The sequence below is a fragment of the Giraffa tippelskirchi genome, chromosome 8 (genome assembly GCF_054371585.1).
Source record: "Giraffa tippelskirchi isolate mGirTip1 chromosome 8, T2T-mGirTip1v1.2.pri, whole genome shotgun sequence".
Classification (NCBI taxonomy): domain Eukaryota; kingdom Metazoa; phylum Chordata; class Mammalia; order Artiodactyla; family Giraffidae; genus Giraffa; species Giraffa tippelskirchi.
In genome coordinates, this window is record NC_137282.1 from 72858586 (window position 1) to 72875641 (window position 17056).

At 45.0% G+C, this 17056-nt stretch overlaps 1 protein-coding gene across 3 annotated transcripts in view; it reads left to right on the forward strand.

Moving 5' to 3' along the window:
* The window catches only part of LOC145518928 (uncharacterized), a 480773-nt gene that overhangs the window by 90999 nt on the left and 372718 nt on the right, over positions 1–17056 (forward strand). For all 3 annotated transcript variants that reach the window (XR_014063466.1, XM_081524198.1, XM_081524199.1), the window contains exon 2: positions 9605–9706. Coding sequence is in view for 2 of the 3 variants with exons in the window: in XM_081524199.1 (XP_081380325.1) it covers positions 9605–9706 (102 nt within the window). In the remaining variant the exon portion in view is untranslated. The remainder of the gene's footprint in view (positions 1–9604; positions 9707–17056) is intronic.

A 17056-nucleotide genomic window follows, 5' to 3' on the forward strand; every position in this document is an offset into this window, starting at 1 on the left:
CATTACACTGTAAGTTGTTTTTCTGTAATCCTCATTTATGACATATGTCACATCATGATTTCCTATATCTTTTGTTTATTAAGCATATTTATTACGACTTTTAACATGATAATCAACTCTAAAAAGTTGAAATTGAGTTTTATTGTTCAGTTTTTTTATTCCTGATTTTTAAAAACTGGGGACAGAGGCTAAAGAATATTTCCCTTGATTTGTGGATCAGCCTCCAGTGTTACTGTGCAGCTGGTTGTCTCATTTCTAGTCTTTCTGGTACTGAGGGATGTGAGTTTAGATGCAGCACAACTCGCTAAGACGAGCTTGTTAGTGGTGGATCTGGAGCTTGCTGCGGGGCTGGGGCTCCTGCTGCAGAGCCCATAGGAAAGGAAGGGCTACTCAGGGCAGGTGGGCGTGAAGCCATCAGTTTCAGGATGGCAGGACACAAGACCTGGGGTCCCCACCCGCGCTGTCTTCTCTGCTTTCTGTCTGAGGACCCAGCCCTGCTGGAGTGTCCGCAGCATCACCACCACCCGGTCCCGCGGCCGTGCAGCCCAGGCCCTGGGAGGAAGCCGCGTGCTCGTCTCTGGCCTGGCTCTGACAGGGTGCACGTGGAGCTGCCTCGCCTTTGGGGCTGGAGAACGGGTTTCTGAGAAAAAGGCTTCTTCTCTCCTGTGAGGCAGCTTTCGGAAGTTCCACTCTGTCCCTGGAAGTGAGGACCGCGTAGCCCTGCTGCCTCCCTGGAGTGTGACCCATCAGCTGGAAGATGAGGCTTTGACTGTGGGACATCAGGCAGAGGGGTGGAAAGGAGGCGGTGCTGGGCGCACAGAGCTGCACATTCATCCTGGCCCCGAGGCTGGGACTGTGCACTCGCGCCCACGGGGACCTTCTAACAAGGTGACAGACATGAAGTGAGCTTCACAGAGTGCGTGGGGCCTGGGGTCCCAGGCTTCTGCCACAGTGTGTAGTGTCTGGAACGGTAGGCTGTGCATCCACTGCATGTGAGCCGTGGTGGACGGTGGGGGCAGGGAATGTCGAGGGGCTGTAGGTCGGAAGGCCAAGCCTCAGCCCCTGAACATGACTCAGTGCAGAGGGCGGTGATGCTGGTCCCGGGCGTGTCGTTCAGTAACGGAGGTGGGGACCGCCTGCCCTGACGGACACACAGTGGTCTCTTGGCTTTCTTCCCAGGGAGGAAGGAGACAGCAGAGGGTGACCAAGTTGGTGGGAGGAGGAATCAGGTGCAGGAGAGATGAGGAAAACCAGTTTGTGACAAAGAAAATGTAGTGTCATTGGAGAAGGCAGTTTAGAACCTGATTTGTTGGTAATGAGATGCCTATGACATTTCAATTAAATCTATAATTATAGAGTAATATGTTATAAATGAATAGACAGAAGCAGATGGGATTAAACCAACTCCTCGCCCTCACACTTGATGCTGAAGAGATTCCGTCAAAGTGGTGATAAAGATGGGAGATAAGAGATTATCTGTCAGCTGCCATGCAAGACCTAACCTTCTAAACTGGGCTGAGGTTGAAGTCATACCACTCAGCTTTGGAGTACATGAACAACTGAATCTGTGGCACAGTTCTGACTGCACTAACAAGTGTGTGCTTCCCTGGTGGCTCAGTGGTAAAGAATCTGCCTGCCAATGCAGGAGACCTGGGTTCAATCGCTGGGTCAGGAAGATTCCCCTGGAGAAGGGAATGGCAACCCACTCCAGTATTCTTGCCTGGAGAATTCCACGGACAGAGGTGCCTGGCGGGCTACAGTCCATGAGGTTGCAAAGAGTCGGACACGACTGAGCGACTAACAGTAACTTACATTCTTAAAACTTTATTAGATCTCATTCTCTCAACATGGGAGCTCACTGTTAAATGAGCACCTCTGATGTGATGCCCAGAGGAAAAATAATAAATTCTCATTGGAATTGATAATATATATAGTGGATCTTTTTCACCTCAGTGTGTGATATTTAGAAGAATACACCTCTGGGAACAAGCTCTGCTTCCTCACCTTGTCTGTGGATATGAGGAAGGTGGTTGGTTAATTGAGGTTTTTGGAAAAGGGGGAAGATGCTGGCTTTGACTGCAGGGATTCAGTGAGGATCTGCTGATCCCTCTGTGTCTTATCAGGGATGAGATAAAAGGCGAACACGTGTGTCATCTCTATGTTCCGTTGTGCTTTGCCATGACCTCTTCTTAGCTATCATAGGAGATGCCCTTATTTTAATACTATTTTGAATCAAGGTTATCTTGGAACTTTCCTAGAAGTCCAGTGGTTAGGACTCTGCACTTCCATTGCAGGGATGAGAGTTCAGTCTCTGGTTGGAGAACTAAGACCCCACAATCCACATGACTTGGCCAAAAAAGAAAAAAAAAAAAACGACCTTTTAACCAACTAAATAGAGTTTGAAATTTATACATTTTTCTCATCTTGTTAAAGGATCAGAGTAAACACATATGATCTTCCTGTTATCACATATGTATCTTTGTGGTTTATAGTCCTTTTTAGAAAGCAGAGAAAGAACTGAGGTATTTTGGGATGGTCAGTTGAAATTATTTGGATACCATAAATTAGGTAAAGAGTGGTGTAATGTTTATACTTATGTGCATATAATGTAATTAAGCAAATGTTATTTTGTGATTTGTAAAGTAGATTCCTATAATTTCATCTGTTTCTTTCTTAGGAAAAATATATAAAATATAAACATGAACCATGCTCTGCTTTCCATTCTTAAAGTGTGCAAGAGTTCTTAAAACATTCTTTTCAGCACCAAAGAATAAAAATGGAAAATTTTTACATTAAAATTATACAGTGTCATTTTAAAGGAGGTTTAGGGCATAAAAAGCCTACTGACGCTGCTGGTTGGACCCTCCTCTGGTGCCTGCTCTGCAACCTGAACCTTTTCCCTCTGGAACTCAGGACCCAGGGCCAGAGTTGGGGGGACACTCTGCCCCCCAGCTCTGAGCAATCAGAAGAGCCGGGGCTCTGAGGATCCTTCCCACACCCAACAAGGTATCCACACTTTTCTGGCCAACCCAGCCCAGGATGCCTCTTGTGCTTCTTGGGGACTGCCTGCCTGTCCACCTTCTGGAGCCCAGAGGCTAGACTTGGGGTGCTTGGAGTGTCAAGGATGAGGGGTTAAAAAAAGGCCATTTGAAGGCAGTCGTCACTTGAAAGACAAAGCACGTTGAATTATGAACGGTAACCTCTTGTTAAAATCAATCTAGAGGAGAAACCAGAAGAGAACTTAGAAAAAACCCTGGTACGTCTTTGAAGGGAGATTTCACATTTCATCTGTAAAGTAAGAGCATATGCCATGAAAAAGGAAGAATTTCAGAATAGAATTTAGTTTTGTTTCCCCTTAGAATCAGTAGAGGCAGTGAAAAGTCGGGTGGATGGAACTAATATGACTGAAATAGTTACTGGCTCAGGGGCATGGCACACAGGCTGAGTACACGCCTTTGGCCCCAGAGACCACGCTTGTTTTTGTCATTTTTTGAGGTTTAAGATGTTTCTGTCAATGTTCTGAGGCCTTTACATGGATAATAAGGGCTTAGTCTTTATAACCACCTCAAGGGTAAGTCCTGTTACTATCTCCAGTTTACTGAGAAGCAAACAGGTGCACAGAGGATGTGTTACTAGTGATGAACAGATCCTGGGTTCAGACCTCTGCTTCAGATCCTGTGTTTTTAACGAATATGCCCTGTGGGACACCTATAAAATAAGGACACACAGTTATGCAAAAGAACCAATTAGAAATATTAACAATGATAGCCTTTGAGATGAAAACTTGGTAGATAGTCACAGATCAAGCATAGCTGAAAAAAAATTAGTGCACTAAAAGATCAAGCTGAAGAAATTTCCAGAGTTAAGCACAAAAACAGAGAAACATGAGAAAACACAGTTTCGCAGTGGACGGATCCAAAGGCAGAGATGCGTCTAATAGAAAAGCTGAAGAAGGGGATTACAGGAAAAAAAAGTGGTTGATCAATATTTCTGATCAAATGGCTGATACTTCTCCAAACTGAGGAAAATTGTTCTCAGAGAGAAAAATTGAACCACCTGTGAGGTTGGAATAAAGGCAAACAAAACCTGTCATTGTGAAACACCACAGACTCTCGGATCAAGACAGAATCTCAAGAGACATGGTCAAGGAAATAGAAATTGCTTCAAGATTGACAGGATGTGTCTCAGCAGCAGTAACAGGTGTCTGGAGATGTCTGTTAAACGCTTTGAATTCCACGTTCAGTATCGACAGTGAAATAAAGATGTTTTCAGGCATACAAGGACTTGGAAAGTTGACCACATAGAGACCATGTTGAGAGGAAAACAGGGGCATGTTTTTGAGAGTAAGGAAAAAAGACCCCAGAAAGATGCAAGCAAAAACACCAAAGACACATTTATGAGTATTGATTTTAGAGTAAGGGATACATTTTCTCTGTTTTATAAGCAGCCATATTTGGTATTCATGTAACACCAGACACCAGGTGGCATCAGAGAAGGTGTGGTCTGGAGGGGGAGGGCAGCACTTGGAGGAAGGTGACGGCAAATGAACGGTCTTCTTTTGTTCAAGAGGATGTTAGAGTTACTGATTCATTGATAGTTTTGCTAGAAAAATACGTATATAATTACATGCGTTAGAACTTTAAGGGAGAAATAAAATGTATAGGTACAAAAAACTAGAATGTAAATTCTATATACCATAATAATGCAGAAAAAATAAGTAAAAAGGAAAACATAACATGAACTATCAGAACAAAATAAGTCCCAGTTTGTCAGTAATCACAATAAATATGAATGGAAAAAACTCAAACATTAAAAATAGGAAGTTCCCTGGTGGCCTAGTGGTTACGATTCTGGGCTTTCACTGCCATGGCTTGAGTTCAGTCCTGGTTGGGAAAACTGAGATCCTGAAAGATTCATGGCATGGCCAAGGAGAAAAACCAGACTCTCAGAGTAGATTAAATACAACACACAGTTCTGTGATGTGTACAAGAACATGCAAAAAGTGTACTGAGAATAAATATACTCGTGGCAAGATTAATAGAGAAAATAAGGAAATTCAAGAATATAAAGAGTTAGGGATGAAAAGAGAACCATATGATAATTTATAGGAAGTTTTGCAGAGAAGTTAGAAAATAAGATGAAATGTTTGGTTTTCTTGGTGAATGTAAGTGTCATAAATTGACTCAATGAGAATTAGAAAATGTGACTGGAACAGTAACCATGCAAAAATTAGTTTTTCATAAATATATTTTTATGAAGGGCTTCCCAATTGGCATGATGTTAAAGAATCTGCCTGCAATGCAAGAGACCCAGGTTCAATCCCTGGGTCAGGAAGATCCCCGGGAGAAGGAAATGGCAACCCACTCCAGTATTCTTGCCCGGGAAATCCCAAGGACAGAGGAGCCTGGCAGGCTACAGTCCATGGGGTTGCAAAGAGTCGAACACAACTTAGTGACTGAGCACACATACCTGCACTTTTATAAAAGGCACTGACTCAATTTCAAAGGTAAATTCTACAAAATCTTTTTGGAAGTGATAATTCTATGTTATCTGAAGTATTTCAGGAAAATGAATATCACCCTTTTTAATGAATAATCCTATAATTTAGTAATGAATCAGAAAAGGGGCTAATTTCAATTGAGACTAAATATAAATTTCATAAACACACTATTAGCACATTGAAATAACTGTTTATTAAATATGACTAGGCTTTGTTCCATAAATGTAAGATTATTTCAATAATAGAATCTCTGTTGTAGGAATGCATAAGATGAACATGTAAAAAGAGAAAAAATACAGTTACAGTAGATACTGAAAGACCTTGAAACAATTCAGCAGCCATTTATGACAAATTCTGGGTGAAGGAGTGATGGGAGGGACCTTTCTCAGTAGGAATGAGAGTATGATTAGAAACCACGGCAAACATGGTTGCCCCAAGGAAACAATAAATATAGAACAAAGTAACATTGCCACAGTGATCTCCGTTAGTCCATAGTCCCCATCTAGACACTGGGGTTTCTAGTTAAGTTTATATGGGAAAATAAAATTGGTAAAATATTGGAAATCAAGACTTAATTTCAGTGAAAAAGGGAAGATATTATACAAAATCTGTTAGACCAGTAGGAACATTGATTATGTAGGGCATACAAAACTTGTATAAAAATCCTTGTATGTGATAAAATGATGTTGTTTTTAATAACATTTTACCCATAGAACTTCTTTCAGAATTGAAGTTAATAAACAATAAGGTCCTATTGTGTAGCACAGAAACTATATTCAATATCCTATAATTAACAAATAATGGAATATGAAAAAGATTTTTTTTTAAAAGCAACATTAAAGAAATTTAAAGTCAATCCTCTTAAGCCCTGCTGTTGTTTTATCAACTAAGTTTAAGAAATAGTCTAAATCCTCTTATCATTTCAACCACCTTCACAGTATCTTCACCAGGAATAGATTCCCTCTCAAGAAGCCGCCCTCTCTGCTCATCCGTAAGAAGCAACTCCTCATCCTTCAGGTTTCATCATGAGATGCAGCAGTTCAGTCCCATCTTGACTCCACTTCTGATTCTAGTTCTCTTGCTGTTTCCACCGCATCTGCAGATCCTTACTCCACTGAGGTCTTGGACCCCGCAAAGTCATCCATGAGGGTCGGAACCAACTTCTTCCAAACTCTTGTTAATGTTGATATGTTGTCCTCTTCCTATGAACCACGACTGTTCTTAATGGCACTGAGAATTGTGAATTCTTTCCAGTAGGTTTTCAACAGACTTGATTTGATTGCCCAGGCCCATCAGAGAAATTAGGGTCTATGGTATACAGTTTTAGCCTTTAATGAAATGTGTTTCTTAAATAATAAGACTTGAAAGTAGTAATTCCTCCTTGATCCGTGGACTGCAGAATGGATATTGTGTCAACAGCCACGAAAACAACATTCATCTCATTGTCCCTTTCCATCAGAGCTCCTGGGTGGCCAGGGACGTTGTCAGTGAATGGAATAATTTGAAAGGAATATTTTTTTCTAAGTAATAGGTCTTAATGCATTCATGCATGCTTAGTCACTCAGTCGTGTCCAGCTCTTTGCGATCCCATGCGCCGTAATCCACCAGGCTCCTCTGGCCATAGGATTCTCCAGACAAAAATACTGAAGTGGGTTGCCATTTCCTACTCCAATAGGTCTCAATGGTGGGCTGCAAATATTCAGTAACCATGTTGTAAACAGATGTATTGTCTTCCGGACTTTGTTGTTCCATTTACAGAGCATAGGAAGAGTAGATTTAGCATAATCCTAAGAGCCCTAGGATTTTCAGGTGGTCAAGGGGCACTGGCTTCAACTTAGAGTCACCAGCTGCATTAGCTCCTAACAAGAGGGTCAGTCTGTCTTGTGAAGCACTGAACCCAGGCATTGACTTCTCCTTTCTTGCTCTGAAGGTCCTAGATGGCATCTTCTTCCAATAGAAGGCTGTCTCATCTACACTGAAAATCTGTTGTTAGTGTAGCCACTTTCATTTATGATCTTATCTAGGCTTTCCAGATAACAGTGAAACTTCTATATCAACACTTGCTGCTTCACTTTGCGCTTTTTTGTCATGGGGACAGCTTCTTTCCTTAAACCTAACCTCCCCCTGGGAGCTTCAGACTTTTCTCCTACAGCTTCCTTTTCTGTCTCAACCTTCATGGAGTTGAAGAGAGTCAGGGACTTGTTCTGGATGAGGCTTTGGCTTGAGGGAATGTTGTGACTGGTTTGATCTAACCAGATACTGAAACTTTCTCCACATCAGCAATAAGGCTCTTTTGCTTTCTTATCATTTGTGTGTTCACTGGAAGAGGACTTGTAATTTCCTTATAGAATTTTGCCTTCACGTCTTAGCCAAATGTTTTGTACAAAAAGCCTAACTTTCAGCCTCTCTCAGCTTTTGACCTGCCTTAATCGCTAAACTTGGCCATTTTTTAGCTTTTGATTTAAAATGAGAGATGTGCAACTCTTCCTTTCACTTGAACGCTCAGTGGACCTTGTAGAGTTATTAAGTGGTTTTGGTTCAATATTGCTGCATCTTGGGTGACAGGGAGCTGAGGATAGGGAGAATTGGGGTGACTGGTCAGTGAAGCAGTCAGAACACACACATTGTACAGTCAAGTTCCTGTGTTATGGACGGTTCATGCGTGGCCCCCATGCCTCCAATTACAATAGTAAGATCAAAGGTCACCAGTCACAGATCACCATAACAAATACCATAATAATGAAGAAGTATGAAATATTGTTAGAATCATCAAAATGTGACACAGAGACACAAAGTGAGCCAACGCTGTTGGGAAAATGTTGCCCACAGACTCACTTGATGCGATGTTGTCACAGGCCTTCAATTTGTAGAAAGCACAGTGTCTGTGAGATTCAGTTAAGTACGTTAACAGGAGGGCTGCCTAACTCTGGGCTGAGATGGAGAGCTCTTAACGATATAGTGAGTGACTACGAGAAGGACAGAATGTCAGTTCTGGAAAGATAGGGCATTTTACCATTAAATAACTTGAAATTAAAATATAGTATGTAGATTGACAGTCATAAGTGTGTTAACTGGTGACCGCGAACCAAGGCTGGATTTCCAGTTGATGTATTGTAATCAGGGTTTGTGGAGAGTGTTTGCTAAAGTGAGACATGGCTCATCGTCTTGCCTTTTTGGGATTGTACTTTTGAAAGTCAGTACATGGCATTGGTAACATGTGCTCAGACTGACGCTTAATCAGAGGTTTTGCTGACAAGACAGGATTTTCAGCAGACGGTACAACATTCAGTTCTCCTGGATTTGTGGAAATGAACCTGATGTGACCACAGTGTTTTAGGGCCATGTGAAGTGCCTTGTGAGCCAGCGTTTGTGATCCTACAAGCTCAGCATGAAAAAGACACAGCACACTTTCATGTGATGTTATAAACAAGTCTCTTCAAAGATGTGTGTCCCTTTCATCTGATTCATTTTGGGGAAACAGTAAAGCCATGTATCAGTAAATGTGGTGAAGAAAGGAGCAGAGGTTTTATAATTTATCAAAGTGTATGAACTAGCACCTGTTTAAAATATGCAGTGCTCAGGTTTATCTGGAGATAGCAGTTTTTTTCCTGGAAATAAAATGATCAGTTATTAATATTCCCTGGGACTGTCCTTTTGTTTCTTGGAATCTGCCTGGTTCTTTGCAGAACCAGTCTAAGTTCAAAAATGTTGCTTTTCTCATCAAGTTATATGAGGAATCATCACTCCTGATTTAAAGTTTGGCTTTATTATTTCTCTTTGGTTGAATATTTTGAAGTTGGGAAAGCTATTCATCATAACCTCAAACCCAGTTTGGGAATAGAAATACTTGCATAATGTCCACGTGCTGTGGGTGCCTGCAGGGTTCTCTGTTCCCTGGTTTTATTTAAAAATACCTGGTGTTATTTTTTATATACAGCATCTCTGCCTACTTAGTTCTTGCCATACTGCTGTTCTGGATAGATTTAATTATTGCTCAGTGTCATTTTTTTTAATGTACTTTCCATATGTTTCTTTTTCTATGGGGAGGTTATTTACCCCTTTTTTTATTATGTTTTCCCCATTTCTATCCATTCCTCATCATAGGCCTTCCCACCATCCGAGGCCCGGCCGTAGCAGCCCAGGTTCCCAGCAGCTGCCCTCGATCGCCCGGCCTGCGCCGGCTCTGCCGCCATGGGGACCGCTCAGGTACTGTGTGCCCGTCGTGCTCCTGCCGCGTAGGCATAGGTGGGAGGTGCCAGGGGTAGTGGTGCTGGAGGTGATCAGGGGGATGGAGGTGATGCAGGGCACGCAGGGGATGGAAGTGAGGGGAGTAAGGACCCAGGGGGTGAGTGCAGGTGCTGCGGCAGCCTCCCAGCTCGCAGTGGAGAATTTTCTGGCTCAGGTGGAGTGTCTGTAAGCAACTTATAAATGCGGCACTTGTATGCTTGGTTGGGAAGCTGGGAGGGGCCGCTGGAGACCTAGGGGGCGAGCATGAGATGAGGTCCGGGCTCTGGTCCTCCCAGCATCACCTGTCACGTGAGCTGTCACACGTGAGCTGGGAGAAGGGGTCTGTGGACACACACACAAGGGCTTCTCGGGGGGACTGAGTGACCTTCCCAGGCTTGTGAGGGCTTCTCAAGGGGACTGAGTGACCTTCCCAGGCTTGTGAAGGGCTTTCACATGCTTCTGGCAGTGGCCATGCTTGTGGGGAGGGGGACAGGCAGTCCCTCAGCTGATGATGAGCCAGATGCACAGTCAGGGGCCTTCTGCCGCTGCTCACTCCTAAAACCCCAGGGCCCGTGTGCTCAGGACACCCCAGGAGGGGCACACCTGCTCTCCTGTCTCCGCTCACATTTGGAGGGTATTCGGAAAGAGTTGTGACCTTTCACCTTCCCTGATGCCAATAAATAAAATACTCAGTTGAAGCCTTTGCAGAGAGTGACTTTTCATTTGATTTTTCAAGGCAAGATGCGACAATTTATAGTATATCATTCTTTACTACAGGGGAGATTCAAGCTGTGAAATATGGTCAGATTTCCGGTGGGCCCTTGTCCCTGCCCCCGATGACCTTCTCCCATTCCTTCTCCCCCGTCTTGGGTCTCACCTGATGATGCCCCACAAGTTTGCACCTTGTGCGTAACACCTTCTTTTATCATTCCAGTAATCTCAGGAGACAATGCTCATGTGGAGTGTCAGGCTCCACAGCCAGGACGCGGTTGCTTTTTGGTGGGAGTTTCATGTAAGAGCCTTGAGGAGACCAAGTCTTTTCATTCTCTCTTTTTAAGAATCTACTTCCCCCTCTGGTTTAGCAAAGACAAGGCCTGATGCCTCTTCAGTGCTCTCATCAACTCTTCAGTCAAACGCCCTGCAGCCCATGAGACGCACCTGCATGTTTTCCCCGTAGATTGGTTAGGGCGCTTAACTGCAGAGAGGAGAGTTCACTCTGGCTCAGGTGAACAGAAAACAACTTGATTAAGAGATGCTGGGCTCGTCACGGGCCTGGACGGAGCGGATCTGCACGAGGCCGCCAGGGGGCGCTGCGGGCCCGGCACAGCAGCCCCGTCTCGGGGTTTCACCCCACCTCGGGGCAGGGCCTGGGCCCATATGCAGGGTCCTGCCTGCCTCTCGCTGCAGGGAAGGCTGGAAAGCCCCTTTGTTGTTGTCTGTGCTCCTGTTGCCCTTGGAGAGAGGTCGACCCCAGAGACGACAGTGTCAGTGGTGTACGAAGCGCTTCAGAAACGCGGGGCGCCCCGCGGCACCGGGCCGCGGTCCTCAACCGCGCCGTGCCGTGCCCCGGTCCACTCTGTGACCCCACTGCTTGTCCCCGTGCGGCCATAGCACTCGCTGTTTTCAATGCACCGTCCTGTATAAAATGGAAACATACTTACCTTTGTCCCCAACGGGGTCCCCTGATCTCACTCATCACACAGTCTCATTCCTGGTCAACGGTCTGGGGACAGAGTTCAGCCTGACTCACCTGCTGTCTGTGCCCTGTGTGATGATTGCAGCTCACACAGCCTTGCAGACACTAGGTACGGGTTGCTCAAATCTGAGCTTTAGTTTTCAGTATAAATATATACGTGACAAGAAAAGCTGGGGGAAGGGATGATGGGCGCTCTGGTCTGTGGGGGGCTCCCGTCCGCCTCCCTGCTCCATGCCCCTTTGGTCCCAGGGCCAGCAGCTCTGCTCACCTGAGACCCTGACCTTCCCGGCACTGGCGAGTGATACTCTTCATCCTTCAGAGGCTTGAGTTCTGGTGGTTCTGCCCACGTGGGTCTTTGCAGGTCCCAGGAGCTTTTCCAGTGGATGCAGGGGTGCCACTGGGAGATTCAGAGGACCTCTGGTCTGACCCTCTTCCTTCACCCGTAGTAGGAGCTCCACTGCGTCCTGAGACTGCGGGTCCACAGGCACCCTTACTGCCCATCAGTCAGCAGCCTGAGTCACTCCCAACTCCACCTCCTGATCCAGTCTCCAGGGGCATCCCCAGGTTTCCACAGATAACTCACTCCCTGCTGGATGGTCCTCCTCTGGGAACCCAGATGCCTAACACAGCAGACTGCAGTGTCCTGGGGACAGCAGCAGGGCTGCAGGGAGCTGGGCTCCCCTGGCCACAGGAGGGGTGTCTGTCATGTGTGGCCGTGGTCCATGGCAGATCCAAATCCTGGAGGAACAGGCTTCTTGGGATAAATTCCAGCTGGCACATGGCGTGGGAGGGGCTGCACAGCACCTGCCCCCCAGGATAACCCCAGAGTGACCTGTGACCACCCTCTGCTGCCTCTGCCATCAGCGTAGGGGTTCCCACCCCCACCCCTGGGAGAGCAGCCGCCATGCCTTGGATTTACGTGCAGAATCACTGAGAAGGGCAGTTTTTGTCAGATTCTGCCTTTGAGCAAAACTCTGAACTGGGGAGATGATGGAAATGTAGGGCTAATGTTTAAAAGGAGCTCATTACTGTTATTGCCGTTTGGGTCAGATAATTCTCTGGGCGGGGCTATCCTGGGTGCTGTGGGAGGCAGGCAGCGTCCTGCACCCACCACCACCCCCCACTGCTGCCAGGACCCTCCCTGCTTCCCCAGAAACGGCACCAGACACGGCTGGACACTGCCAGATGCCCAGGGAGAGGCAGCCCCAAGCCTGCTAGAACACCTTAGGCATTATTAGGTTCAGTGGCCTCGAGCTGTTGTCTACAGGGCCATTATCATCCATAGAATCAGAGATGACGTCATGTCTCTCATCTGCATGTTGTTAACTTCAGTCTTCTCTCCTTCCTCAATCTCAGATTTGTCAATTTTATTGATCTTACTGAACCAGATTCTGGTTTTTAATGGTTTTCGTTGTTTTTTTATCCTGTTTCACTGACACTTTTCTCTGTTTTTCTTTTTATTTCCTTTCTTCTACTTATATTGGTTTTCAGTTGCTCTTTTTCAGTTTGTTTAAAGGTCAGAACTAAAGTCAATGACTTCAGACTTCCCCCTTTCCTAATAGAGGCACTGAGTGCTGATATGTACCCTTCCTGGGTGTGGGAGGGTTTCGACTTTCTAGAAATAGTCTCGACAAGTGTTTAAGTTACATAGACACACGTGGCTTTTTGCTGGGTAGGATGTCAAGACCCTGCGATCGGGACCTGTTTGTGGTGGTGGTGCCTGCCTGCTGGCTGGATGCCGCTCCACAGCTCACTCTGATTCCATCCATATTCTTTGCTCAGTTCAGTCGCTCAGTCACGTCCGACTCTTTGTGACTCCATGGACTGCAACATGCCAGGCCTCCCTGTCCATCACCAACTCCCGGAGCTTGATCAAACTCATGTCCATCGAGTTGGTGATGCCATCCAACCATCTCATCCTCTATCATCCCCTTCTCCTCCTGCCCTCAGTCTTTCCCAGCATCAGGGTCTTCTCCAATCAGTCAGTTCTTCACATCAGGTGGCCAGAGTACTGGAGCTTCAGCTTCAGCATCAGTCCTTCCAAAGTAAGACTGATTTCTTTTAGGATTGACTGGTTTGATATCCTTGCGGTCCAAGGGACTCTCAAGAGTCTTCTCCAACCCCACAGTTCAAAAGCATCACTTCTCTGGCACTCAGCCTTCTTTATGGTCCAACTCTCAGATTTGTATATGACTACCGGAAAAACCATAGCTTTGACCATATGGACGTTTGTTGGCAAAGTAATGTCTCTGCTTTTTAACATGCAGTCAACGTTTGTCATAGCTTTTCTTCCAAGGAGCAAGCATATTTTAATTTCATGGCTGTAGTCATCATCTGCAGTGATTTTGGAGCCCAAAAGAATAAAGTCTCTCAATGTTTCCATTGTTTCCCCATCTATTTGCCATGAAGTGATAGGACCGGGTGCCATGATCTTAGTCTTTTGAATGTTGAGTTTTAAGCCAGCTTTTTCACACTTTGTCTTTCACCTTCATCAAGAGGCTCTTTAGTTCCTCTTCACTTTCTGCCATAAGGGTGGTGTCATCTGCATATCTGAGGTTATTGATACTTCTCCCAGAAATCTTGATTCCAGCTTGTGCTTCATCCAATCCAGAATTTCTCATGATGTACTCTGAGTATAAGTTAAATAAGCAGGGTGACAATATACAGCCTTGATGTACTCCTTTCCTGATTTGGAACCAGTCTGTTGTTCCATGTCTAGTTCTAACTGTTGCTTCCTGACCTGCATACAGATTTCTCAGGAGGCAGGTCAGGTGGTGTGTTATTTCTATCTCTTGAAAAATTTTCCACAGTTTCTTGTGATCCACACAGTCAAAGGCTTTGGCATAGTCAATAAACCAGAGGTAGATGTTTTTCTGGAACTCTCTTGCTTTTTTGATGATCCAGCGGATGTTGGCAATTTGATCTGTGCTTCCTCTATCTTTTCTAAATCCAGCTTGAACATCTGGAAGCTCATGGTTCATGTACTGTTGAAGCCTGGCTTGGAGAATTTTGAGCATTACTTTGCTAGCATGTGAGATGAGTGCAATTGTGCAGTAGTTTGAGTATTATTTGGCATTGCCTTTCTTTGGGATTGGAATGAAAACTGACCTTTTCCAGTCCTGTGGCCACTGCTGAGTTTTCCAAATTTGCTGGCATATTGAGTGCAGCACTTTCACAGCATCATCTTCTAGGATTTGAACTAGGTCACCTGGAATTCCATCACTTCTTCTAGCTTTGTTCGTAGTGATGCTTCCTAAGGCCCACTTGACTTTGCATTCCAGGATGTCTGGCTCTAGGTGAGTGATCACACCATCATGGTTGTCTGGGTCATGATGATCTTTTTTGTATAGTTCTTCTGTGTATTCTTGCCACCTCCTCTTAGTATCTTCTGCTTCTGTTAGGTCCCTACCATTTCTGTCCTTTATTGAACCCATCTGTGCATGAAATGTTCCCTTGGTATCTCTAATTTTCTTGAAGAGATCTCTAGTCTTTCCCATTGTATTGTTTTCCTCTCTTTCTTTGCATTGATCACTGAGGAAGGCTTTCTTATCTCTCCTTGCTGTTCTTTGGAACTCTGCATTCAAATGGGAATATCTTTCCTTTTCTCCTTTGCTTTTCATGTCTCTTCTTTTCTCAGCTATTTGTAAGGCCTCCTCATACAACCATTTTACCTTTCTTTTTTGGGAGGTGGTCTTGATTCCTGTCTCCTGTGCAATGTCATGAACCTCTGTCCATAGTTCTTCAGGCACTCTGTCTGTCAGATCTAATCCCTTGAATCTATGTATCACTTCCACTTCAGTATCCCCTTAGTTTTGTGGTCTGGTAGTACAGTCTTGTTTTCCAGCGATCTTTAGGGTACGTTCCTAGTTTTCCGTCTGCATGCCTTTGGGGAAGGCGAGAGGCCTGTGTGCCCTCATCCCCCCGCCTCTGCTCCATGTTTCTCACAGCCTCTTTGTTCTCTCTCGTTAGAGACCCGGGGAGCTGTTCCAACCCCACTGAGGCGGGGGCCTCAGTCTCCCCTTATATCCGTGATTCTCAAACGGGTCACCTTTGCCCCCATGGGACGTTGGCAATGTCCAGATGGAGTTTGGGTTTTTATAGCTGGGAGGAGGGTGCTAGTGGCATTGAGGGGGTTGAGGCCACGATGCTCTGAACGGCCTTGCAGTGTCCCCCAACAAAAATGACCTGTGTGGATGCCAACAGGAAGGTGGTCCAACCCTGCTTCACTTTTATGGCCTAACCTATGGTGCTTAGGTATCCTCAAGGGCTCGAATAAGAAACCTAAGGGAATCATATCATCCTAATGTATAATGTTTCCCTCCGGTGTGCGAATTTTGCACGGGGGATCTCAGGACACTGAATGCTGGCAGGTTTGCATGCAGACTCATTTAAGTGGGTCATATTTAAAATACACATTTGCACTTTTCGGGATGACTGTAAACTATCTGAAACAATCTGCTGAGATTATTTAGATGGCTATTATTTCATGGGTATAGTGGTTCAGTGTGAGAAGTTGTACATGTGACCCTCACGTGGGTAATTACTATGATTGCATCCCTCACACCAAGATTTGAACAATATTTACATGGGGCTTCCCTGGTGGCTCAGATGGTAAAGAATCTGGTTGCGATGCAGGAGACCTGAATTTGATTTCTGGGTCAGGATGATGTGCTGGACAAGGGAATGGCAATTCATTCTAGTAATCTTGCCTCTATAGTTCCACAGACAGAAGAACCTGGGGGTTATAGTCCATGGGTGTCTCAAAGAGTCAGACATGACTGAGTGACTACTATCTAGTATGTTCAAAGAAGGAAACAAACAGGCTGCATTTTGATATTCTGTCTCATTTAAAATGAGATAAATTATGGAAGAGTTAGCCCTGCTTCCAGTCAAGCCACAATAATTACAAATTCAGACCCCTAATTTATTTTGCAGAAGAAAGTTCACTTTCCTCAAGATAACTACAAATAGATCTGAGTTTCTCAGAGACAAAGGTGTCTAGAAAGAGAAACGAAATGGCACCCATTTATGGTGCTAAGTGTCTATGTATGCTAGATTTGTGCTTTGAGAGGCAGCCATCTGGTGAGCATCACTTACTGTCACAGGGCAAAGGGTCACTGGTTTTTAGAATGCCCTTTGAGTTCTTAAAATGCCTTACTTTGACAAACCTAATTTTTACCTTATTGAACTCATGAGACCACTTTGGTCTTGTTGTTTATGGGGCTAAACCCAGGAGTGGGTTCTTCCACTTGTTTCTCCCCGAGCAGCAGGAAGACCGGGAGGCCACTGGTGTCACCTGTGGTGGTGGTGGAGAATCCCATATCTGATGCTACAGAATGAAATGCAGGTGGAATGTGTAAAAGTAATGAGATTTTCTCGGCAAGGGGACCTAGGTCCTGGCTCAGATGAGGCAGTGTCCAGGCTCCTTTCTCCACTTGCTTTCAGCCCCTGAGTGAGGGGCCTCGGTCTCCTCGTGTCTGCAGTTAACTAACACTGCTCTGTGAGGAGTCCTGCACACAGCATGGTGAATGTCCATTGCTTTTATAAGTAAGTTCTTTTAACTGGTTTAGTTCACTTCATATTAAAAATAAACCATACAAATTATTTGTGAAAGTAACCTTTTCTCTGGCTAC